General features: G+C 39.6%; 1 protein-coding gene across 1 annotated transcript in view; it reads right to left on the bottom strand.

Moving 5' to 3' along the window:
• DCAF5 (DDB1 and CUL4 associated factor 5) overlaps nt 1-27,421 on the bottom strand; it is a 110,907-nt gene that overhangs the window by 21,198 nt on the left and 62,288 nt on the right. Inside the window, exons 6-7 of the mRNA XM_004426279.3 lie at nt 25,209-25,422; nt 6,979-7,045 (exon numbers count right to left, since the gene is read on the bottom strand). Of these exons, the coding sequence (XP_004426336.2) occupies nt 6,979-7,045; nt 25,209-25,422 (281 nt within the window). The remainder of the gene's footprint in view (nt 1-6,978; nt 7,046-25,208; nt 25,423-27,421) is intronic.

The following is a 27,421-nucleotide window of genomic DNA, read 5'->3' as shown; positions in this document are numbered from 1 at the left end:
TCCTGACAGACTTTTCATCATCTAAGCATTCAAAGCTAGAACCCAAGGGCTGCATCTAGCCCCTCATATGTTATGTTTGGCTTGCTGAACTTTGCTGAATATTTTTTTAAACTATGATTTAATTGCCAACACTTAAAAATAGAAAGATTACATATAAAAATGAGAAGTGCTAAGTATCCCTGAAGCCAGGTTGAAGGGTAGGGCTGAAAACAGAATCAGTTGAAAGCCTGTATAAAGAGCCATTACACCATCACACTCCTCCCCTGAGCACACACGGCCAGGAAACTGCCCCTTCCCACACAAGCAGAGGCCTGGGGGTTGCCAGCTGGAGTTGACCTAAAGAGGTTTTGGACTGGGGACACCAGGCACAGCTCAGGGTGGGATTAAACAAAAATCTGTGTATAGATCTGTGAGATCCACAGTGCTATTCCCCTATTTGGCTCTTAGAACCATAGTTCAACTGCCAGGCAAATACCTTCCTGATAAGAGATCAAAGACTCCTCTTCTGAGAAACGTGCTGATTTCAACAGTAGAAAGTAAATAGAGAATGTCCAAAATTGAAAATTCAAAGATATTATGAGTATGTTATAGGAAGAGGAAGGAATTGTTGCATTTTTTAAAAAATAAGCTTTATAATACTGTTTGATTTAAAAATTACATAGTGTATTACTTTGATAACAAGAAGTACTTAATTATAAAAATAGTAAAAGGAATGAAAAAAGAATAAGAAGGAAGCATAGAAAGAAAAAGGAAACATATGAACAAGAAAAAGGAAAAGAATGTGGATGGGTTGTCAGAATAGTGGCAGGAAGGCTGAATCCCAAATGAGCCAAAGTATGCTAAAAACAACCCAAAAAGGTGCTTCAGTTACATGCAGAGCAAGATAATGATCAAAGGGACAGACTTACTGTGACAGATTGATGATGTAATGTTGAAGGTTAATACAGAGAAAACAAACCCCTCAACTACCAGTTAGTGAATCCAACAAGACAGATAATCATAAGGTCCTGTCCTGTGTACAAAGAAACCCAAGCACCAAGTAAAGGATGGGGATCCAGGACCAACCACAGCCCACGTGGAAACCATGGGGCATCTAGGCAACTCTAAGTATGAGTAGATCATGGGTTCTGTGGCCTACAAAAACAGCTTATGTGATCCTGAGTGTCCTTTCTGAAATACCATGCAGCACACTCAATATCAAGGAGCCAAAGATTTTCTCTGGTCTAGTCAGACTACATCAGTTGAACTCATTTAGTTAATCCTTAAACTGAGGTAGAACAAATCCAGAGGAGAGAAATCAGTACAGCAAAGAAACTGACATCATTTCTTTGAGGAACTAAGTAAACTTCAGGGTGCTATCTCTGGAGAAGATCTAGAAGGGGACATGAGAGCTATCTTCAAATGAGTAAAAGCCTACGAGGAGGAAGAATGATAATAAGGCCCTTCTCATTAAGCGACCTCTCAAGAGACTACAGGGGAATGGAAGAAGACTTAGGGAAGACCTTTCTAATCACTGGAGTCACCCTGGGGCAACAAGCGCCCTATCATGGTGGGCATCCTAGCAGAGATTATTCCTTTGCTAAGTTATTCCTCAGTAAAAGTGCACTTTAATATATGTAAGTTATAACCCAAGAAAAAAATTATTGTGGGGTTGGGTATGTGATTTTGTAGACCACTGATCTGGGCCAAATACCCATGTAGTACTTGAAAGCCTCTGCTGGGATGTCATGCTTTCATTTTTACTCAGTTAAGAAAATTTTATTTCTACTGTGATTTATTCTTTGACCCATGGTTATTTACTAATTTTTCTTTTTTTCATTGAAGAATGAAGAATAAAAAAAGATACAGAAACCAGCATAAAAACTACAGCTTGGTGAAGTTTTATAGGGTGAACACCCTTATAACCAACACCCAGGTCAAGAAATGGAATTTTTCTGCCCGTTCAGAGGCCCCTATATGCCTCATTCCACGTACAGCCCTTTCCTTCCCACTAACGTGATCATTATCCTGACTTCTCTATTAATCACTTCTCTGCATTTTAAAATAATTTTATTTATACAAGTGTAAATTCCTAAATACTTTAGCTTTGCCAGTTTATTTAAGATGTCTTATGTTTCTTAAACTATAGGTTTCCTTCCGTCCATCCTTCCTTTTTTCATTAGAATGTATTTGTTGAATAACATGGGTCCTTTGACCTATAGTTTCTGACAGTCTGGCTTTTGTGGATTATATCCTCACAATGTAGTATAATATGCTCCTCTGTCCCTGTCCTTCCTGCAAATTGAAAGCTGGATCCTAAGGTCTGATCAGATTCAGCATTGTTTTATTTTGCAAGACTACAGGTAGTGTTGTGTTTTTTTCATCACGAGGCACATAATGTCTAATTGCCTTTCTTTTTGTGATGTTAGCAGCTGTTGATGCACAATATTTAGATGCATTAAGTCATTGAGAGCTGCTAAGTGATTATATTAAAATTCTATAATTTCTTTGTAAAAAATGTCTTTATTTTACCTACATTTTTGAAGGATATTTTCCCTGGATATAGAATTCTAGGTTGGCAGGTTTTAATTCTTTAAGCACTGTAGAGACGTCATCTGTTATATTCTGGATTCCATAATTTGGCCATCAAACTTATTGTTGCTTATTAATAGGCAATTTGTCCATTTTCTCAGGCTGCTTTTGGGATTTTTCTCATTATCTTCTTTTTTTTGGGGGGGGGAGCAATTCTTTTTTTGAGGAAGACTGGCCCTGAGCTAACATCTGTTGCCAATCTTCCTCCTTTTTTCCCTTTTTCTCCCCAAAGCCCCAGTAGATAGTCGTATGTCATAGTTGTACATCCTTCTAGTTCCTCTATGTGGGACGCTGCCTCAGCATGGCTTGATGAGTGGTGCGTAGGTCCACGCCCAGGATCTGAACTGGCAAACCCCAGGCCGCCGAAGCAGAGCGCGCAAACTTAACCACTATGCCACCGGGCCGGCCCCTCTCATTATCTTTTGTTTTCAATTGTTTGACTTTTGATGTGCCTAGGTGTGTTGTATTTATCCTGCTTGTGGTTACTGAGTTTCCTGAATCGGAGAATTGGTATATTTCATTAGTTTCGGAAAATTCTTTCAACTATTATCTCTTCACATAATGCTTCTGCCTCATTTTCTCTCTCTTATCCTTCTGGGACCTCAATTTCATATGTATTAGATTATCTGTGTTCCACTTGTCTCTTACATTCTTTCTGTTCTGCTCCTTCCATTCTCTTTTCTCATTGTCCCTCAGATTGGATATCTTTTATTGATCTGTCTTCTATTCACCAAGCCTGTCCTCTGTAGGTTAAACCCATCCAACAAATTGTTAGTTTTAAAAATATTTTTCAATTTTAGAATGTCTACATGACTTTTTTCTAAATAGATTCCAACTCTCTGTTGAAATTCTCTATCTTTTCATCCATTTTGTCCATCTTTTCTTCTATTTTCTTTATCACATTTATAATATTTCAAGTCCCTGTCTGTTAACTTCAATATCTGGATAATATTGTGGGTTTGCTTCTATAGATTGTTTTTTCCCCTCCTGATTATTGACCACATTTTCATACCTCATAATTTCTTACTGTACGCTGGACAATGAGTATAAAAGAACCATAGAGACTGTTATGGACGGAACTGCGTTTCCTCCAAATTCACATGCTGAAGCCATAACCCACAATGTGACTGTATTTGGAGACAGGGCCTTTAAGGAGATAATTAAGGCTAAATGAAGGCATAAGGGTAGGACTCTAATCCAATAAGACTGGTGTCCTCATAAGAAGAGGAAAGGACAGCAGGGATGCATGTGCATAGAGAAAAGGCCACATGAGAACGCAATGAGAAGGCAGTCACCTGCAGGCCCAGGAAAGAGGCCTCGGGAGAAATCAAACTTGACAGCACCTTGATCTTGGACTTCTTGCCTCCAGAAAGGTGAGAAAATATATTTCTGCTGTTTAAGTCACCCAGTCTCTGGGATTTTGTTATGGTAGCCCTAGCAGACTAATACAGAGACTAAAGCTGATTTTCTCCATCTGGCATTTCCCCATTCCACTCTTGAGAAAATGAGGTAAGGGGCTGATCACTCTCAATCCAACCAAGAGGAACTAGATCAGGGCTGTGTTGCTGCTTTAGTTGGAATAAGTCTACTGGTTTCAAATGTCTCAAAGGCAAGACCTGTAGGGTGCTTGTTGCAGGTCTCTTCCTCTAATTGGAGTTTGTGTCCTAAGTACCAGGAGACTGTAGGATATGTCACTCAGCCTTTCTGGTCCAGCCCCATCCTCAAGTGTAGCCCTCTTGGGCTTTTGGTGGAGAGTCTCGCAAGTCTCTGTTCTCTGCTCTGAATGTTCTGTCCTTTGGAGGTTTTAAGCTTAGCTCTTTATTGTCCTTTCTCATGCAGGTTCAAAATCTGGCAAATGCTCTGTGGAGCAGGCCCCTTCCACAAGGGGGCCTTTGTCTCCTAAGCACTGTATTACCGTGGGAATTTCCTTCTGCCGTTCCAGCTCAGCCCCCTAGCTCCCAGTGCAATCCCAGCACTCAGCAAATGTCCTATATGGGAGACTGGCCATGTGTTTGGGGTACCTCTAGACTCCAATCTTCCACCCATGTGGCCATTGAAAACTAATTTCTTTTGACCTTAGTAGAGTCTGTCCATGGCCGCCCAATCTGCAGCCTGTGCACAGATGGTCCGAGGAAAGAAAATGGCCTGCATCTTTTGCTCAGCTAGGAAACGTTCTTCCTTCTTCAGAACTTTAGTTCTTCTAGCACACTTTGTTGCCACATCTCTCTGACATCTTGAAAAATGTGACTTTTGTAATTTGATTTTTGTAGTTATTGCAGTGGGAGCTACCTACTGCATCTTATGTAGAATCTGAAGTCTAACAAGTTTCTTTTTTAATAGAAATTTTACATCATTCCTTTTTATTCCTTGAAATAATATTTTCACTTTACCTATCTCCCAAAATTTCAACCTAATATATTTTTAGGAAAACTCTATCATAGTTTCACCAACAAAAATATAAATTAAAATTTTCTTTATTTACTGTGACCATAAGGCTCTAAGTGTTAAAATTTTTGTCTTGGATTCAAGTTACCATTACAATTATTACTGGAACACAACCGATCAACACATACTTTTAATGTTTTATAACAACATATTACATATAAAAAGAAACAATTTATTGGAAGTGCATAAGAAGATAAGGGAGAAGATGAGGGGTCAGGTTATAGCCCTATGATTACAGGATGCTTCAGATTTTTTGGCACCTTGGAGATTCTTATACCTCAGGGTAATGCACCATGCTAAGGTTCAAATGGTCAGAAATTTATGGAATAATTTTGGCTTTTTGGGTTTTTTTGTAAAGTAGGAGAAGGACAAAGGGAAAAGGGGAGGTGGGAAAGGAGAATGGGAACCTTCTTAGGAATACTGATTTTATGAAAGAACACATATGGAATTTGAGAATCTAGAAATGGATTCCTTTAAACCAGCTGTACCTATACAATCCTTGGAAAGTCTGGCTACCCATTTCCCAGTTTTAATATTGGAATCCTAAATCACTTATCAGGTCCCTGCCCGCCCAGAGACTGCAAAATCATCTGCTTATACAGTCAGCCTAACTGTGGCCCATACCGTAAGTGAGTATAGAAATCAGCAGGGAAAGGAAAAAAATCTGTAATACTATTGTTAATTCTTCTCCCTTCTCTCATGAAAAAGATTCCAGAGAACAGTCCTGGGGGAAGGGGATTATCCACTTTCTATTTTAAAAGTCACATTGACTTAATAATTAAAAACTTTTCAAGATCAGGTAAAAGATACAATTAACCCAAAGATTATTTTTCAGCTCATCAATCTAGGACTTATGGGGGTGGGAGACTTAATACAGAACTACCTCTAGTGCCAGAACATCACTGTTTGTTCAGGTAGACTACTGCTGTCCCATCTGGTTGTGCTTCAAAGGCAAGATGCTTCACTCATGCTTTCCAAATTCCAGAAGGGGAAAAAGGCCTTTTGCAACTTGTTCAGTAACCAGACCACAGCAATAGGATAGTTATGCCAAAAGTGGGCCTCGACAAGTTTTGAAAGGCACGTTTGGTAACAATATTGTTAATTCAGCAACAGGCAAGCCAACAACTTCCCTAAACTCGGAGCACTAGACACAGTTTGTGCAATAACAGGAGTACTTGGCATAGTCCTCTATTACTTCGCTAATGGCCCTTTTCCAGTTTGATGCCATGTATTACCCAGAGCAGATGGCTGTATTGAGCTGTCCTGAGAATAAAAAATAGACATTTTTCTACCAGTAGGAAGCAACCAGTTAACACTCAACTGAGTACGTGAGGACACTATTATCAAGACTGAAGAATGACCCATGCTGTTCGAAAGCTCATACGGGCTAGATCCAAATTTATGGAAAGCTGCAGGCTTTTCCCCAAACACATCTAGAGCAAATGCAGAAACATTTCTTCCTAATTTCTTTGATGTCTGGGGTCAGCCAAATCCCAGGGAGTGTACCTATCTGTCAACAAAGCAAGTTTCCCTTTAGTTACCAACAGGAAGGCCAAAGGAAAGGAAGAAGCCCTAACAACTGTTTGTAGAGTAATAAGCAGGAATGTGCAGATGGATAATAAAGGAAAAGCATGTAAAAGCAAGATAAAAATATTCCAGGGGTGAAATAGAAGAGAGGACAACAGACATAAAGGAGATCTAGGAAGATCTAAGAAAAGTTCTTAGGTGGAAAAAATCTGAGCATCATTACGTCAGATAAGGCTATGTATGAAGGTTAGAGTTAAATGTGGCTTCTAATTTTTATTTTAAAATTTCCTTTAGTCGCTTTTCTAATAAACTTCTTATTGTGTTCAAAGAGAAATAACTTCCTCTATTGCTACAGATCTGTACTTTTAGGGCACAGCATGCCAGAGGTCAACAGAGCCAACATGAACAGCAGGTTTATACTAGGGATATACTCACCTGCTTCTGGATCTGCAGGAATTCTCCACATGTACAGGTTGAAGTCATCAGAGCCTGAAAGGATATACTGTTGGGACAAAAAATATATATATTTATTGATTGATAATGTAGCTATAGTTATCTACCTATCTATCCATCCAGAGAAAGATTTTCTTTTTAAATAAACAAGATAAATGGACAGATATTCAAAAGGGACCACACAGCAAACAGCCTCTTAAAAGTATTTGCAAATCAAAAGGCTTGTTGGCTAAAACTCAGCAACAAACAACCTATTTCAAAAATGGGCAAAGGACTTGAACACACATTTCTCCAAAGAAAATATACAAATAGCCAACAAACACACGAAAAGATGCTCAACATCACTAATAACTAGGGAAATAAAAACCAAAACCACAATGAGATACCATTTCACACCCATTAGGATGGCTATTACCAAAAAACCCCAGAAAACAAGTGTTGGCGAGGATGTGGAGAAATTGGAACCCTTGTGCGTTGCTGGTGGGAATATAAAATTGTGCAGCCACTATGGAACACAGTGTGGAGGTTCCTCAAAAAGTTAAACACAGAACTACCATACGACCCAGCAATTCCACTCCTAGGTATATATCAAAGAATTTGAAGCAGGGACTCAAGATATCCGTACACCAATGTTCACAGAAGAATGCTCACGATAGCCAAAAAGTGGAAACAACCCAAATGTCCATCAATGATGGACAAGTGATGAATGGATGAACAAAATGTGGTATATACCAAAATGGAATATTATTCAGCCTTAAAAAGTAAGGAAATTCTGACACATGCTACAACATGGGTGAATCTGGAAGACATTATGCTAAGTGAAATAAGCCAGATACAAAAAGACAAATATTGTATGATTCAACTTACAATGAGGTACCTAGAGTAGTCAAATTCATAGAGACAAAGTAGAATGGTAGTTGCCAAGAACTGGGGGGAGAGAAGAAATGGGAGCTACTGTTTGATGGGTATGGAGTTTCAGTTTGGGAAGACGAAAAAGTTCTGAAGATGAATAGTAGTGATGGTTAGAGAACAATATGAATGTACTTAACGCCATAGAACTGTACACTTAAAAAACTGGTTATAATGGTAAATTTTATGTTATGTATATTTTACCAGAATTTTTTAAAAAATTTAAATGCAGAAAAAAAATTTTTAGAAGCTCCCCAGAGATCTTCTATGCAAGGAGAAGTATCCTGAACTTTTCTGCTGTCAGCTGACATCTTTGAGAAGGAAGCCACTGCCAACCCAGCCCCAAGTTAGTGCCAGGGACATAAGCAATCCCCTTTTACGTGGTAGCTTCATACTGCTTGATCTCAAAAAGACATGACACTAAGCCAAATCTATTCTAATTAGGACTCATAAAAGCATTGTCTAAAATTGTCTAACAGCAACCAGTGAGCAATTCTAAGAGCTCATTTATTTCCAAAGATTAACAAAAGTGTTTTACTTTAAGTTGAGGTCAGAATTACTTCCTGCCTTTTGGCCACATCTGCTAATTTCTGTAGAAAAAGAAAAGCCTACAATTTTCTAAAGAAAATTTCTTACCTAAAAATGACACTGTGAACAATTCCAAAAGTGTACATCCAACAAATACACAACCTCGTGCCTAACGTAAAGACTTTGCAATCATTAAAACTCAATTTACCAGTCTTCAAACCACTTCTAGGAATGTGAGAAAGGAAGCAAAGACAGGCATGTTTAAAGATAAAGGAAAAGCTATCCGCAAGGGGCTAGGTGATTTGGCCCCGTGCATAGAGGAAAAAGAAGTGGGTTCAGTTTCCTCATCTAGTTGCTCTCTGTTATGGTCTAAATGTTTGTCTGCCCAAAATTCATGTGTTGAAATCCTAAAGACCAATGTGATGGTATCAGAAGGTGAGGCCTTTGGGAGGTGATTAGGTCATGAAGGTGGAGCCCTCATGAATGGGATTAGCACTCTTATAAAAGAGATGCCAACAGATCTCCCTAGCCCATTTCTACCATGTAAGAAAAACAGTGAGAAATTGGCAGCCTGCAACCCAGAAGAGGGCTTCATCAGAACCCAACCAGGCTGTCACCATGATCTTCAAGTTCTAGCCTCCAGAACCGTGAGAAAGAAATTACTGTTGTTTATAAGCCACCCAGTCTGTGGTATTTTGTTATAGCAGCCAAAAAGGATTAAGACAATTTCTGAGGCTCATTTAATTCTAAGATTCTATGATTACTCTGTGAAGGAATGGTGGAAGCCAGATCAGAGCTGAAAAGTCCTTAAGCTGCTGGCCCATGGTTACTTGACAAGTCACTACATAAATATGCTCAAGATAAGACTAATCCTGTTACACTTCAACTAAAGAGTTTCCTTAACAACAACAAAAAAACCAAACAACTCGATTAAAAAAATGGGCAAAGGACTTGAATAGACATTACTCCAAAGAAATATATAATGGCCATATACAAATGGCCAATAAGCACATGAAAAGATGCTCAACATCACTAATCATTAGGGAAATGCATATCAAAACCACAATGAGATACCACCTCACACTCATCAGGATGGCTATCAAAAAAACAGAAAACTTCCTCAAAAAATTAAAAATAAAATTACCACATAATCCATCAATTCCACTTCTGGGTATATATCTGAAAGAATTGAATACAGGATCTCCAAGACATATTTGTACACCTATGTTCATAGCAGCATTATTCACAATAGCCAGAAGGTGAAAGCAACCCAAGTGTCCATCAACAGACAAACGTATAAACAAAATGTGGTATATACAGACAATAGAATATTAATCAGCCTTAAAAAGGAAGGAAATTCTGACACACACAACAACATGGATGAATCTTGAACATTATGCTAAGTGAAATAAGCCAGTCACAAATAGACAAATACTGTATGATTCCACTTATGAGGTTCCTAGAGTAGTCAAATTTATAGAGACAGAAAGTAGAATGGTGGTTGCCAAGGGTTGGGGGGTAGGGGAGGGAGGCGAGTTAGTGTTTAATAGGGACAGAGTTTCAGTTTTGCAAGATGAAAAACTTCTGGAGATGGGTGGTGGGAATGGCTACTCAACAAAGTGAATGTACTTAATACTATGTAACTGCATACTTAAAAAAAGAAAAGATGAATCCTCATCGCCCTGACTTTAGGGTCCATCTCATAACTCCCATAGTTTACGGTCCCAGAGCAACCACTATCCTGGTTTAAGTTAGGAAGTTGGGTTTCCTCTCACAGCTTGTTTGGGAAAACCAGCTACTAGTTAGGTGGAAAAGTTCATTCATTATACACTGAGCACTCTGGTACTTACAAAGATATATAAGGTAATATCTGGGCTCCCAAGGAGCTTAAATCTAGTAGAAAATATACAAGTAGGTACACAACTACCATGCCATGAAGTAGAAATCACTAGGTGCCATTATGAGAAATAAGGTGCCTGGTGATTCACAAAAGAGGCAAGGCTAGATAGATTTGAGCACTGAGCCAGCCTCGGGTAAAGATGTGGTGAAAAACGTGAAAAGAAGGAGCCAAGATAAAGCTATGGTGCTCATGTAGTCTACTGTTTTAACAGAAACAGGAAGCATGGCAAGCTCACTCCTTGATACCCTGCTCCTGTTACATACTTGACCTCATCTCCAGTTGCCAGTATCCATATCTCCTTGCCTGGGGGCTTCTCCAAAGCCTAGGAGGAGGTAGGCTACTCTAGGGAATGAACCTTGGGAGCAGGCTCAACCAATGACTAAAGGGAGGTGGTGGATCAATATCCCAGCCGCCTTGTCCCCAGTGGAATAACTCTGAAGTGTGTGTTCTATACCCTTTCCCCTTAGGATCAAACTTCAATTGCCCACAGTAGTAGTTGGCTCACTAAATCACCCTTCCTTTCCTTATCTCACTTCTTATCTCCTCTACTATTTCCTGCATTTCCAAATAAATTACTTGCACCTGAAACTTGAACCCAAATTAAGACACATGGGGTGGAGGAGACAGAATATAAAAGAATTGTCCATTAATAATTTTATACATATATGATATATAACATGTTTATTAGTCAACATCTCATCATTTCATGCTCTATGTTTAAAAGAGGCTATAAAGCTTCATATAGAATTCCTGCTACCCTGTGCCCCCATACCTTCCCCAAACTAAACAAACAAAAATAAATATTAAAAAAGAGTGAGCCAAGGCTGGGCTCATATCAGAATTTTCACTATTTCATTGTGAAGGATCAGCACCTTCCTATTTGCTCAGCTATTCACCAGGGAAAGCCATGAAAAGGTAAAAGGGGACTCCCAGGCGGAATGCTGACTCAGAGGCTGCCTTAGAAGGAAGAAAAATCCCACAGAGTTAAGACCTCTTGGATTTAATATGACAGCTCCTAAAATATGTAGAAAATGCATACAATGTGCAGGCTTCCTCTCAGGGATAAGGGCAAGTCCTGACGCTCTCTTCCTCTTGGAAGCACCAGAAGGGAACAGCTCAGGATGATTTCCAAGGAGGGGGTCTTGACCCACTGCCATCTAGTCAGACCGTTTAAGTGTTCACACACACTGGAATCACAAAACTGCCCTGAGGAATTCATTTACGGCGCTTCATGGCTGTCTGCTGGGCCCCTTCCAGCATTAAAAGCTGGCTGCCTAGGATACTGCTGACTGTGGGAGACTGAAATAAAAATGAATTCATCCCTTTATTCATTAAACAAATATTTATTGAATGTCTACTATGTGTTGGGCACTGTTCCAGGGAAAAGAACACAGAACTGATCAAAAAAGACCCTGTCCCTATCTTCATGAAGCTTACATTTTATTGGGTGGGAAAAGGAAAAGAATTATATGCATATACAATGTGAGTGGAGAGTGGGTAGAGGAAAAAAAAGTTTAAAAGTTATGTAATGTGTCCAGTGGTGGTGTTATAGAGAAAAATTAAACAGCAAGTTAGGGCATATAGGGAGTGCTGGGGGTGGTTAGTTTCCGTTTTATATAGGGGTGGTCACAGAAGGCCTCTCTGATAACATGGCATGTTGAGCAGAGCCCTGAAGGAAATGAGAGAGCAAGTTAATACGGATATCTGGGAAAAGAATCTTCCAGGAGAGGGGACCGAGTTCTGGGTTATTTTAAAATATTAGATAGCCAAAAGAGCTCTTTGGTCTGTCTTTCTGTTTTTTTTTTTTTAAGTTTTCGGAAATAAAGATTATTTCAAGTGGGCTGAGTGCAGACACATCTAACATCATCAGAGCAGTTGGGAAGATTTCTCTCTTCTAAAGCTGTGTTGGAAGGGTTCATCTCCTCCCAGACTTGGTCGGAGCCTCTGAGGCCCTGCTAATGGTTAGTGCTCAAGAGGACAAACAGGGCATTGCAAGTCTTGATCAGCTGTCTCACAAATATTTAAATATTTGCTGTGGGGAACACAAAAACAAAGACCAAATAGTGCCAACACCAATCACTACCAAATGACACCTAAAGGGCACAATTATATCCAAATTTACGAAACATAATAATTATTTGAGCTAACCAGAAAACTGAATTTCACCTCAAGTGGTGAAACTGGAGGTACAGATTTCTCTCTTTCTTTTCCTTTTTATCTTGATTTCTAATTTCAAACAGTATCTGCACATTCAACACCCAGGCAATCTGGTGTTGAATCTGAAGCTGATGTGGAGTAAAGGGCTTCCAGCCCAGATAACATAGAGGTTCAGCAGCAGATAACACTTTATAAATAGGTAAGCTATAGAACATAATAGAAACAATGGTTGCCAAAGATTCTTACGTTTAACATTATTATGCCCTTTTGTGATGCAGGACTTCATAACCAACATTCACATTTAAAAAGTCACCATGGGGCTGGCCCCAGTGGCATAGCGATGAAGTTCGCATGCTCCACTTCGGCGGCCCGGGGTTCGCAGGTTCGGATCCCAGGCACAGACCTACACACTGCCTATCAAGCCACGCTGTGGCAGAGTCCCATATAAAGTAGAGGAAGATGGGAACAGATGTTCGCCCAGGGCCACTCTTCTTCAGCAAAAAAGGAGGATTGGCAAAAGATGTTAGCTCAGGGCTAATCTTCCTCAAAAAAAAAAAAAAAAATATATATATATAAAACATCACCATGAAAAAACCTAAAGATTACTGTTTAGTTTTAGAAAAGCAAAAACTAAATAAGATGATATTGAAGCCAGGTACCTGAGGGTTACTACAAATATTCAATAAGAACATGATTACCTTTCAACCTTGTTCCCAACATAGACACAGCTGAAAAGAAGTTAATCTTATTGATTTGCTGCTTTCTTGTTTAATCTGAGAGGTGACTCAAGGGTCACAAGGATTTATGAGCTTGTTCTGCAGAAGAAAAAGAATGCCTTCAAGGAAGTTACGATCACCAGACAACCAGCCCCTAGCTGCCACCGACTCCCAGAAGTCAGACTGCCCAAGGGCTTATCTGGAGTGAAAGAGACAAGGATTTCCCCTCTGTTTTCTCTGAAACTCCTCCTGCCAAGCCCCTTAGCTCTGTAAAACCCCTGCTTTCTTTTTTTGTTTAGGTGGATTGGAGAGAACCTATCCTCCTGCCTTCTCATTTTGGCCAATTCAAATAAACCTTTCTCCATCTCTAAGCACTGACGCCTCTGTGATTGGCTTACTGTGCATTGGGCAGAGGAACTTGAGAGTAAGAGGTTCAGTTCAATATTAAGTCTGTGGCCAAGTGGGGACATGAAAATGAAGAATTCATTACCTTCTTGTAGGTCTTTTCTTTGACCTCACTCTAAACAGTGAGGGGTAAATGACAAATTCAAAACTCACTTCATATGAGTCTTATACCTTGTATCCTAACTGAGATGAATAGGGCAGGGCTCCAAAGAAGGAGAAAGAATGTTTTAGGTAGTCCACTATCTAGGCAATAGAAGCCCCATTTCCCAAAATGCTCTGGGTTGGGGAAGGGAGATGGGAAACCCACAGGCTACTTCAGATAGCGAATGAAAGACATACTTAATTTTAATTTGGCTTTGTGGGTAAGATGGGTGATTTCAAGGCAAAAATGAGCATAAGTTGTTGTGTGGATCCACCTCATGCATAATCCTTCCCAGTTGGCCATAAAGGTTAAAGGTTGGCCACACTCTGACCCATCTCACTGTTCATTCATTCTGTAGTCTAAGAGGGCAGGCTGTTTACTGATCTTGATGCAGTCTAGTCATTTTAAGTAGAGTTAACCTGAGGCTACTGCATTTTATCTAATCCTTTTATCGAATCCATTGTTAGTATGGAGATACTAATTTGTTAAAACATAGGACTGCTCCTCTCAACAGATTTCAAGAAAAAACCACCACCATGACCATCACCAATAACAAATAAAAAAACAAAGACTACATTAGCATTCTATCACTATCTCATTTGCCCACATGTCTTCTTGTCAATCCATTACCCTTTATAGAAAAGAGTCACTCCCATATTACTCCCTACTCTCTGGTAGACTTCTCTAATGCCCAGCACCCCCTCCAAGAACTCCTGCCCTTTTCTTCATCTCTTAGCATTCTCAAATTACGCATGCTCTCAAGACTTTTTTCTATTTGCAAAGACATTTTGCTAGCTGAATACCCAGAGAAGCCCATCCCTCTAAATATATAGACCAACTTTGTAGAGTCACCCAACTCACAAGAAATTTTTAATAACCTGAAGGTTCAAAGAAGGTTCTAAACGTGGCCTGCCACAGCAAAATTGCTTACTAAATAGAAGCTTACTGGGAAAAAAAACAAACAAATTTATTAGCCATCTTCAAGCAAAGCAACTATTTTCCCCTCCCTAACACCTTTATTTAAACCTTAATGGGGCCGGCCCCGTGGCTTAGCGGTTAAGTGCGTGCGCTCCGCTGCCGGCGGCCCGGGTTCGGATCCCGGGTGTGCACCGAGGCACCACTCCTCCAGCCATGCTGAGGCCGCGTCCCACATACAGCAACTAGAAGGATGTGCAGCTATGACAGACAACTATGTACTGGGGCTTTGGGGGAAAAATAAATAAATAAAATCTTTAAACCTTAATGGTTAAACAAACCAAAAAAAAGACAAATTTGGAATACAGATAACTCTCTACTAATTATATTCTAAGGCCTCACTGGGTTTAGAAATATGGATATAAACAAAAAATGCCTCTCCACCCAAAATCCACATTAAAAAGAGGAAAAAGTTCTAGAAAGCAGGAGGGACAGGCTATCCATCTGATATACTCCAAGAATAACCCAGAATATGTCTTAATAGGCCCTTTGCTAACAGAGAAATCTCTTTCTGCTCAATTTTTTTCTTTCTCTCTCTAAGTATATATATATATGTATATGTATGTGTGTGTGTATATGTGTATGTGTAAGTGTGTGTGTTTGCACAGCATTTGATATTCCCCATCTGTTGATGGAGAAGGAAACATACCAATCAGTTACTATTCACTGAGCACTGATCAACTTACACAGTTCTCTTCAAGGCTCCTTCCATAGTAATTGATTAATTATTATCCAGTAAATGGCATGACTGTCTAGTTAACTGTATTGACCAGCATAGAAAAACCAGATGGCTCTCTAGCCTTGATCAGTAACAGCAGAGAGACTGCTATTTAACATTTACATCAAACACCGCTCTTACTTCTCCCCGCCCTTTTGTCAGAAGGGGAAACAAATGTGATTGAACAATTCTGTGATGTGCTCTCTAGAAAACTATTTCCAGAAAAAGGTTTGCCAATTGGTATATAATATACCTTTGATCGTATCATTTACACCCAGTGCCTGCCACAAATACCATTCAAAGTAATCAGGGAAATTTTTCTTTGGAAATAGCCAAAGCCATAGACTTATTTTAATTTTATTTGTGGTAGGAGAAAATAGAATTCCACTGGCTCTCAATCAAAGCAAACAAATATGCATACCCATAAGATTAACACTATTTTTGCATGTGAAGTTACATGATCCTTGCTTCTTTGGACCATTTGCCATTTCAGCTCTATTAGGCTCCTGGAATTCTTTGGTTTATTAAAATAACTAAACCTTATAGGTTCTGAATAGGAAAAATTCTATTAATAAAGAAACATTCCATAAAGGCAGCCAATAATAGTCAAATAATCAGTAGGAAAGAAATTTAAAAAACGCTCTAAATTTCCAACAGCTGTTTGTAACAAAGTAGCCTGCATTACTTAAAGATGAATCTTTATTTGGCAAAATTGTTTTGGAAACCTGGGCAAGATGAGGGGCCATCAACCAAATGGCCTTCAGCAATCAATCTCTCCTCAGTGGGCCTCAGTTTTCATATGTGGGGACTGGGAAGCGGAGAGATGCATCACTCATTTCAGTCTGCATATGAGTATTTCTACTCTTCATTCCAGTGAAGGTCTCCAACCACTTGGAGGAAGTAATATTACTTTCCTTTTTCTTTTTTTGAAGACATTTGAAAAAAGAGGCAAAGCTACTGAAAGTAAAATCTCTAAGGAAGATGGGGCAGGTGGAGCAGGAAAGGTTACACTCTGTTCCCTTCATTAACATCTACCGGGGATTTCCTAGTGGAGCCCAGACTCCCAGCCATGAGCTATACATTAAAGGAGAACTGTCATGTTGCGTCACCAGATCACATCAATTCCATTTCTTTTTAAGAAGAAATCAGGTCACCTAGTGTTCCTTTTCAGCTGAACAATTACAAACCAGACCATATCTAGCAGGCCTGCATACACTCCAAAACCGTTTAAGCTTTCCAAGTTCTAAAACTGCATCAGTAAATGGACTAAAAGATGATCTAAGCCATGGGTAAAATCTTAATCCAGGATTGCTAATACCTGAAACCTCTAGGGCCAGGAATTCCATAAGTTCCTCAATATTATATGCAAAACTATGTGCATATGTACATTTTTCTGAAATGAGTGTTCATAGCTTAGACTTATAAAGAGGTTTAGGATTCAAAAGGATTATAAATGGCTGATTTAATAAACAAGGTATTTTCACACAATCTTCTCTTTATAAAATAAAAAGTCTCCTAAAATACTGACCTACGTAATATATATAACAAGGAATTTCTCTGCCACAACATTCTGTATCAGCTCTTCCTCATCAGCCCATGGAAGACACCTATCACCATTTGATCTGTATAACACCGCTGGCAGCATGCCTATGAGGAAGAGGGTACAATGAGAGAGGCAAGAGACTGAGTCTAGTCCTGGTTCTGCTACCCATTAGATCTGCTGTTTCAAACAACTCTAGGCCTTAGTTTCACCTGGGAATGAAACCTGTCCAACTACACCCAAAGGTTGCTGGGAGGATTAATATGAAATGAAAGTGCTTTAGAAGCTAAAGGGCTAAAAATATATGATATAAAAGAAAGGCAAGAAGAAGAAAAAATTAGCCTAAAGTCACAAAGCAAGTCAAAGGATGGAACCCAAGAGTTGAATCTCCCCCTATTAAAAGTATGCCTTTATTTCAGCTGAAGGAGAACATATGGCATGCCAGGCCCCCAAGTAAGCTTGATCAGGAACGCATGAGGTTATAAAAAAAGCAAAGTTATAACTTTATAGGGTGCTTGTGCTTCACTGGCCTGGAGCACACTTAGTAGTGAATTCCTGCACCTCTGCTATACCCATATATTGTCAACACAAAAGGTTGAGTGGTGATGTAATGTCTGAGGCCAGGCATTCAAGGCCATTTTGTCAGAAACACAGGGTACAAGTCAGCTCTTTTCTCCAGGGGATGAGATAGGATGATTTAATTAACATGCTTTGGGGGCTTTGCCATCTATCAAGTTCAAAAGAAAGACCTGTGTAAGTGATCCCAGTGCTTAGCCTTTCAAGAAAACTTTATTATACTTGCTCCTTCCTTTCCCATCCCACTTTCAGCAAGATGTAGGGACTATTAGGTCAGGTGTTAGATGAGACTAAAGCAAGAGAAGATTACACTGTCCATTTCCAGGTCACACATACCTGTTAGCCTGAAAGACTTACTCCCCAGAAGCCTGAGCTACTCTGCTGGACTCTCATAATCTAGGGTAGGAGCCATTTAAGGAATTGTGAAAGAAAGGGAACAAAAACCTAGTGCTGTCTTACAAGTGTGTGCCAGAAAAACTAGCAGGTGGAAAATTGGCTTTCTTTTTTAACCCTGTTAAGAGACAGGCTCACTAGTATACAGAGGGGAGTGTGAAGCTTGGGAGACAGAATGTACCCAGTCAGGCTTCAGGGAGAAAACGAAAAACAACAACTACAGAAAATCCAAGTATGATACGAAAGCAAGGAGGAGAACCCTTGGGTTCAGGCAGCCTCCAGAGGAAAGAATGCTGTTTTACTACAAGATTCCTCACTACACTGCAAGACTAGAAGGTGGGCTGGCTGGAAAAAAAAAAAAAGTCCAAGGCTTTATTCGGGGCTGTTTCTGCTAATACCCACAGCCAATCTTATGTCACTTAATCTGATGAGAGAAGTTATTAAACTTTAATAATCAAAAGATTATACTAGAAATAAACAAACCATGTATTTTTAGCCAAAAGTGGAGAAGACAAATTGTACACAGAGCTCTGAATGAAAATCTCAAAGAGGGTACTGTCTGGCAGGCATGTGGATGTGCCTACCACAGCATCTGGCACACAGTAGATGCTCACTAAATATCTGCTTTCTTATTTTAAAAGATGGAGGGGAAAAAGGCATGAAGTTAGGCAAGGTTCAGTAGGAGACAGGAAAAAAGAACTTGTCTCCACCCACCTATGAACTAGTGACAGACCACGAAACTAAACACGAGAGAAAAACATCCTGCTGAAGCACAGAGGTTTCAAACTGGTAGCTCTAGAGCAGAAGAGGTATGGTGCACAGATTTGTTTTATCCATACAATAAACTATGAATTTGTTGCAATATGTAAAAATCAGGAGACTCCACATAAAAATCTTTATTTCTGGCTTCCCTTGAAAAAAACCAGAGACCCTCATGGCAACAATGCGCTGAAGCTGAGTCAAAGCTTCATTTAGATGGGATTCATTTAGATTTAGCTGAGGTGGACTCTCTAGTTGGCCACAGTCTCCACCCCTCCATATGTTTACTTCTAGCCCAATTCACTTATTTGCTGCTTGCCTTGCTTCTGTTGGCATTAAGTTGTGACCTTTTGTATGGTGAAAAGCAGTCTCTACTGAGAGCTCAAAAATCTGGGCTTTAATCCTGGCTCAGCTACAAACTTGCATACGTCTTAACTTGTGTATCTAACTTCTCTAAGCCTGTTTTCTCATCTGTAAAAGGAGGGTTTGTTCAAAATGATCTTTAATAGTTCTTTAATTAGAATGAGCCAGGGGAAGACACAAAGTAGGTTCAGCTTCACACTTTATATCTTAAGTCCAACTTCTTGAAATATTCATTTCATTTTGAGGCTAATGAATTACCTAGTGAACCTAGGATACTCTAATAAGAAGTACAGGCTCTCTGGCATAATATCTGGGTACATTTGTGTGGATTCGGTGATCTCATTGTAATTAAAAGCCAAAAGACTCTCTCAGATAGATAGGTCACTTACTGCATTTCTTGACCATGTTCATTCCTATTATGGAAATTCTCACATTCCTCTCTGGGATGGTTACCCAGCCTATGACTAAATGAAGAGTTCCAGAGCACAGAGCCTCGGGCTGTGGGTGTTCACAAAGTATACAAGAACAAGATCAAATATAAAGACCAACATAAGAAAAGCTCTGGAATTTGAAAGCAGCAAAAAAGATCCTGTCTGGACTAGTCAAAGAATATACATGTCAGTCCTGCAGATCATACTGTAACCATGGCAGCTGCTGCCTTAGCCCTGAGTGTGGAAAGTCAGAGCCTATAAATCACCTTTGACAGACAGGTTCCAGCAATGAGACAATAAGTTTGGCCTCTTGTGCCACACTTAAAAAGTATAAGCTCAACAGATTAGTTTCACTGAAAATCCATTATTTAATTCATCCTCCTAAAGCCCCTGGAAGTTGAGCAGGAAAAATGGTACTTATCAATCCTGATTTATAGTTAGAGAAGCCTTAGGCTCAGAAAGCTAAACACCACACATTAACCAAAATACTCAAGATTCACTTCAATAAATATTTATTGTGTTCTGTGTGCCAGGCATTAGAGGCAAGACAATGATGAATTAGCTACATTTCTTAGTCCCCAAGGAGTGAACAAAACAGCCAAACATAAATCTCCATATTTCCTATTCCCCTATTCCTTCTGATAATCTATATGGGGAATACCAACAGACTTTAAAGAGTTTAACTCTGAAACTGATTCAAAGTTAGAGTCAATGACTTCGCATCCTCGTTCCTCCATGGACAACCATTTTACCCCAACCAAAAAGCAGTCTACCTTGTCAGAGAGCATATAGTACCCATAAACTCTTCCCATAGGCCAAAAGTTACAAATAATAAGTCAGTCAAATCTGAATTGAGAAAATCAAAAGCCACTCAATATTTTTATCATTATTTATAACCAGAAAGGCAAAAACAACTACATCTTGTCATTGAACATAACCAGGACCATCACAAAACACCTTGTGTGGCTCTGCTTGTGGCAATACCTGTCCCAATGTATCTGGGCCAAATGGGTAATTATAACCTAGGAGGTTCATCATCAACCAAGGGCAATTTTCCCCCCAGGGGACATGTGGCAATATCTGGAGACATTTTTGCTTGTCTAGGGGATGGATGGCTGGGGGAGATATTACTGGCATCTGGTGGGGAGAGGTCAGGGATGCTACTAACTATCCTACAATGCACAGGACAGCCCTACACAGCAAAGAATTACTTGACCAAATGTCAATAGTGCCGAGGTTGAGAAACCATGGTCTAGGTGCTCTACACATTGGCTACAGGCCTTTGTTCTGAGTCTTTTAAGGACTCCATGCAGACAAGTGCTGGCTGTGAATATACGAACTGAAAGAAAACACAACATCCCTTTTCCTTTACCTCTTTTACCTTTCCTTCAGCCCCTGTGTTTCTGGTAATAAAGCCTAATAAACCATTACATTTAGTGCCTACTCTTTATTATTCAATGAAATAAGGATCACATGCATAGAGGGTGACAGAAGATGGAAAATCAACAAAAGCAAAGAAGAAAGGAAAGAAGAAAAAAGGAAGAGAGGGAGGGAGGGGCTTGGTTGTCATTTCCACAGCTAAATGAAACTAAATCAACCATTCTGCAGAGCAGACAATTATCTGCTCTATTGTGAGTCTGATCATCTCTAAAAATCACTTCTTCCCACCCAAGCAATAAATTGCCTGCAAAAACTAAGTCATTCAGGCATTATGGCCTCTCCAAGGAGACATCGCTTATGTAACTGAGGCCACCTAGTGGTTTCAAGTGTGGATCGCAGCCAGGTAGGCCCTAGGACTCCAACTTGAATATAAATTCTCAATTTGGATAAATATTCTCTATTTATAAAAGGAGAAATCCCTAGCCTGGACAACTTAAAAGATATTCTCAATTTCTTTAACATTCAACTCAATTCAACAAGCATTTATTATGGTCTTACTACATACAGGCATACCTCAGAGATATTGAGGATTCAGTTCCAGAACAGCACAATAAAGTAAATATCATAATAAAGTGAGTCACACGAATATTTTGTTTCCCAGTGCATATAAAAATTATGTTTACACTAGACTGTAGTCTATTAAGTGTGCAATAGCATTATGTCTAAAAAACAATGTACATACTTTAAGTAAAAAATACTTTATTGCTAAAAAATGATACCCATCATCTGAGCCTGCAGTGAGTCGTAATCTTTTTGCTGGTGGAGGGTCTTGCCCGGATGTGATGGCTGCTGACTGATCAGGGTAGTGGTTGCTGAAGGCTGGGGTGACTGTGACAATTTCTTAAAATAAGACAACAATGAAGTTTGCTGCATCCATTGACTCTTCCTTTCACGAACCATTTCTCTAGCATGCGATGCTGTTTGATAGCATTTTACCTACAGTACACCTTCTTTCAAAATTGGAGTCAATCCTCTCAAATCCTGCCACTGCTTTATCAACTAAGTTTACGTAATATTCTAAACTCTTTGATGTCACTGCAACAATCTTCACAGCATCTTCAGCAGGAGTAGATTCCACCTCAAGAAACTACTTTCTTTGCTCATGCATAAGAAGCAACTCCTCATCTGTTAAAGTTTTATCATGAGATTGCAGCAATTCAGTCACATCTTCAAGCTCCACTTCTAATTCTAGTTCTCTTGCTATTTCCACCACATCTGCAGTTACTTCTTCCACTGAAGTCTTGAATCCCTCAAAGTTATCCATAAGGATTGGAATCAACTTCTTCCAAACTCCCCTTAACACTGATATTTTGACCTCTTCCCACGAATCATGAATGTTCTTAATGGCAGAATGGTGAATCCTTTCCAGAAGGTTTCAATTTACTTTGCTCAGATCTATCAGAGGAATCATCATCTATGGCAGCTATAGTCTTATGAAACATAATTCTTAAATACTAAGACTTAAAAGTAGAAATCACTCCTTGATCCATGGGCTGCAGAATTGATGTTATGTCAGCAAGCACAAAAACAACATTAATTTCATTGTACATCTCCATCAAAACTCTTGGGTGAGTAGATGCATTATCAATGAGCAGTAATAATTTTTTTTTTTTAAAGATTTTATTTATTTATTTTTTTCCCTCAAAGCCCCAGTAGATAGTTGTATGTCATAGCTGCACATCCTTCTAGTTGCTGTATGTGGGACGCGGCCCCAGCATGGCCGGAGAAGCGGTGCGTCGGTGGGCGCCCGGGATCCGACCCCGGGCCGCCAGCATGGGAGCGGGAGCACTTAAACGCTAAGCCATGGGGCCGGCCCTGAGCAGTAATATTTTGAAAGGAATTTTTTTTTTCTAAGCAATAGGTCTCAACAGTGGGCTTAAAATATTCAATAAACCTTGTTGTAAACAGATGCGCTGTCATCCAAGCTTTACTGCTCCATTTATAGAGCACAGGCAGAGTCGATTTAGCATAATTCTTAAAGGCCCTAGGATTTTCAGAATGGTAAATGAGCATTGGCTTCAATTTAATGTCACCAGCTGCATTAGCCCCTAACAAGAGAGTCAGCTTATCCTTTGAAGCTTTAAAGCCAGGCATTGACTTCACTTCGCTAGCTATGAAGGTCCCAGATGGCAACTTCTTTCCATATAAGGTTGTTTCGCGTACACTGAAAATCTGTTGTTTTCTGTAGCCACTCTGATTATCTTAGCTAGATCTTCTGGATAACTTGCTGCAGCTTCTACATCAGCACTTGTTGCTTCACCTCGCACTTTTATGTTACAGAGACAGCTTCTTTCCTTAAACTTCACGAACCAACCTCTGCTAGCTTCAAATTTTTCTTCTGCAGCTTCCTCACCTCTCTCAGCCTTCATAGAACTGAAGAGAGTTAGGGCCTTGCTCTGGATTAGGCTTTGGCTTAAGGGAATGTTGTGGCTGGTTTGATCTTCTATCCAGATCACTAAAACTTTCTCCGTATCAGCAATAAGGCTGTTTTGCTTTCTTATCATTCCTATGTTCACTGAAGTTAGCGCTTTTAATTTCCTTCAAGAACTTTTCCTTTGCAATCACAACCTGCTAACTGTATGGCAGAAGAGGCCTAGTTTTCAGCCTACTTTTTTTTTTTTTTTAATAATTTTATTTATTTTTTTCCCCTAAAGCCCCAATAGATAGCTGTATGTCATAGTTGCGCATCCTTCTAGTTGTTCAGCCTATCTTTTGACATGCCTTCCTCACTAAGCTTAATCATTATAACTTTCGATTTAAAGCGAGAGACGTGCAACTCTTCCTTTCACTTGAACACTTAGAGGTCATTGTAGGATTATTAATTGGTCTAATTTCAATATTGTTGTGTCTCACGGAATAGAGAGGCCCAAGGAGAGGGAAAGAGACAGAGAAATGGCTGGTTGGTGGAACAGTGAGAACACACACATTTATTGATTAAGTTTCCCATCTTATATGGGCACACTTCATGGTGCCCCAAAACAATTATAATAGTAACATCAAAGATCACTGATCACAGATCACCATAAGAAATATAATAATAATGAAAAAATTTGAAATATTGTGAGAATTATCAAAACGTGAGCAAATGCCGTTGGAAAAATGGCGCTGATAGATTTGCTTGACGCAGGGTTGAGAAAACTTTCTATTTGTAAAAAACGCAACATGTGCGAAATGCAGCAAAATGAGGTATGCCTGTACACTAATCTTAAAGCTATGATGTTGAGGACTCTAGTAACCTCACTTTAGGGAGAAAAATCCTAACTATTGCCTTCAAAAAGCAGGGTCTTCACAGGTTCTCAAAGAACTGTTTATTTTATGCACCTCACCCACAAATAACCCTAAAGAGGTGGAGAACAGTTTGTAAGAATTATATGTCAAAATTTGACATTGTTGATGGACCCCAAAAGAACACTAAGCATTAGCAAGAGACTAAGGTTTCTCTCTTTTCTAATCTAGATATGAAGTAGCATAAGATCTGTTGCATTTGAGAAGAAACAAAATCTATTTGTTTATTTGCTCAATCTTTCTTTATATTTGTCTTTACTCAGCTTGATTACTCAGACTGGTCTCAGACCAGTCCAACTGATCCACTCACTGACATCCTCTTCAGAACTTCTATGGCCAAGACACGTGCAAGAATGCTAAGCACGTTTTTAAACTGCCAGCTCTAAGTCAACATCAGTATCTCGATTCCCAGTAAGACTGTGAAAAGGCTGGAAACTCACAGCTTGGGTTCTCCTTCCCAGTTGTGATGCTGGCAATAAAAAGGAGAAGAGTCAGCATCTGGCTTCCTCTCAAACAAAGCTGCTCAGCCCACTTCATCCAAGAAAAAGATGCCATCCCAAGGGGCCGTTCAGGATGTCTGTCTCTTGGATGGTACTTAGTGTGTTTCATTCATCCTTGTGTTTTACTGATACAAAAAAAAGTCTTTCTTTTTTTCACTGGCTAATTTTCCATGGACTTCCTCCTTTCTTTCAAAATGATACATTCTTAGAATCATAAAATCTGTTTACAAACTTGGCAGAGCTAGGTTGCTCAGAACCACATTGTGTCCAGCCTTGGTTTATGGTGTGTGCCTCATATTACCCAATGGCAGCTCTGAGGAAGAAACTCACTATTAAGCCAGAAGGTCCCCAGACATTTATTGTTCCTCTCAATTGTTTCTACCTGACATGATGCTAAAGGGAAATAAAGACCAGTGTAGAAAGAGCACTCTGAGAGGAGCATGAGTGTGAGATGCAGGAGGCAGAAGGCACTTACCTGGTCACGATCTCCTGCAAAACAGCAGCTTTTCATGGTGCAAGAGTTGAAGTACCCCTGATTGTCAAACTGGAACACAGGCAGGCGGGAGTGGATGTCATAGAGCACGGGGGGCAGGCGACGCCTCAGGGCCAGGAGCTGGGTCCCGTTGCTGTTGAATCGCACACTCATAGCACTTTGGAGGGACAGGTTGCCGCCATAGCGCAGGAGAGAACTGGAAAGCAGAAAGCACAGGGATCAGGCATGATCCTTTTATTTCTTCCCAACATGTGCCCCGGACCTCCTGTCAGGCTTGTACATCTCAATTTTGGCAGAAAGGTATTTCTATACAGGGAGCTGGAAGGTAACAACGAAGACAAGGTGGCTTCTTGATTACATTAAAGCAGTTATTTAACCTGTCAATTCTCCTTTTCAATCTCCAAAAGGTGAATTACCAGTAAATTTACAGGACATCACAAGCATCTTGAAAGAAGAGACATACTAAAACCATTAGTTATTTCATTTACCCGAGGTAACTACATAATCAAATAGACACTCGTCAAGACTGTAGGAAGTGAGTCATGTCCACTCCAACAGGCTAATCATGGATGGGATTTAAGAGATATATTTATCCTTTATTTCAGAGTTACAAGAACCATCAGCGAGAAAAACAGATACTTTATTGTTTATTCTGGATATTTTTTCAATAATAATCACTTAATTACTTAAGCATTTATTTAAAAATATTTAATCTGTTCACAGAATTTTTATATTCCATATGGCATGATTTGAGAGTAAATATTAAAGAAAAATTTTAAATTAAATCCAGAGCAAGCAGTTACAATGATTGGAAAAGCAAGATGACTTGTTTCCCTTTACAATTCCCAACAGGTTTATATCTAGCTTTGAAATATCCTTTGGTTAATATATGTAATTCCATTTATCCAACTTCACTAGGGAGTGGTATATTCTGGTTCACCTAATACTCTTCTGTAGTTTCACAATATTCATGACTTTTAAAAAAAAGTCACACAGTATGGTTCCAAATAATTTCTTTTGATGACTCAGAAGATACTTTCAATTTTACAGTGAAGTAGGACGGCTATGAACATTAACAATTATACAGTACTAAGTAACAAAGGGTGTGTGTGGGGGTGTGTCTGTGCGTATCTGCCTGTGTTTTATCTTTCAGTATCCTTGATTACCTGGACACTATTTTATTACGGACGAATGACTGCTCACTGTCAGTGTCACAACCAACTTTTCTTTCTTCAATTCTTGGAGCACTGAATTACTGGTAGGAAAGTGAGATTAAGTACATGCATGAGGGATGCTGCAGAAATGAGTGCCACTCACTCTGCCTCACACAGACATTATTGTCATGAAAAGAAGTAACCCTAGTAGCTTTAGAAAACAACTTTATAAATTATAGGGAATTGCATAGCTGGAAAGGACCCTGAGATACCTAAATTACAGCCTGGTAGATTTATTTGAAACATTTTTAAGGAAGAAGTTTTAATAGCATTTTACTAAGTGAAAACTTAGAGAGCTATATGCTATCAGAAGAGATTTAATATTGAATGAAGATAATATTTTCTTCTTTTTTTTTTGGCAAGAGAGTGATGGGGAAGATTAAGGAGACAAGAAAGGAGATATCCTATGGGAAAAGGAGCCCCTGAAACCACAGTGCAAAGGCAGCTGCTACTCTGACCTGGTCATAAAAACAGTCTGTACCACCACTAGCCACAATTAGTCCTGTGTCCCCCAAGGCAGTCTTCCCACCAGAGGGAAGAATGCTCTGGTACTGCAGCCATGTGTAGAAACAAGGCTTGGGCAAAACAGACTTTAATCCTCTTATGACTAGAATGGAAGGAAGGAGAGAAGAGACTTAGAAAATGTTCCCTAGCACTCCAAACATCAAGGAGAAGCCTGATACCCTACAGGCCCCAAGGAATAATCCCTGCAGAGAAATGTTCTTATAATGGCCCTAAACACAGGCCACACCCACTTACATACAGAGAATGAATGCTGGGGCTGTTAGAGTCCAGGCATTTCCTTTACAGGGTGCTCTAGCTGCCACAGGCATGTGGTGTTATCTAAACACTGAGCTCAAAAACAATGAGAAGCTTTCAATCCAAGACCAGCATGGAGTGTGCAAATAAACCTGCATCTGTAGGACTGGAAAGGAGTTGGGGGTGGAAACAAGACTCAACAAAAAGACACTTGACCAGCCC

This window comes from Ceratotherium simum, chromosome 24 (assembly GCF_057802395.1).
Source record: "Ceratotherium simum simum isolate JZ-2026a chromosome 24, ASM5780239v1, whole genome shotgun sequence".
NCBI classification, from domain to species: domain Eukaryota; kingdom Metazoa; phylum Chordata; class Mammalia; order Perissodactyla; family Rhinocerotidae; genus Ceratotherium; species Ceratotherium simum.
This window is presented reverse-complemented; position numbering and strand designations above follow the sequence as displayed.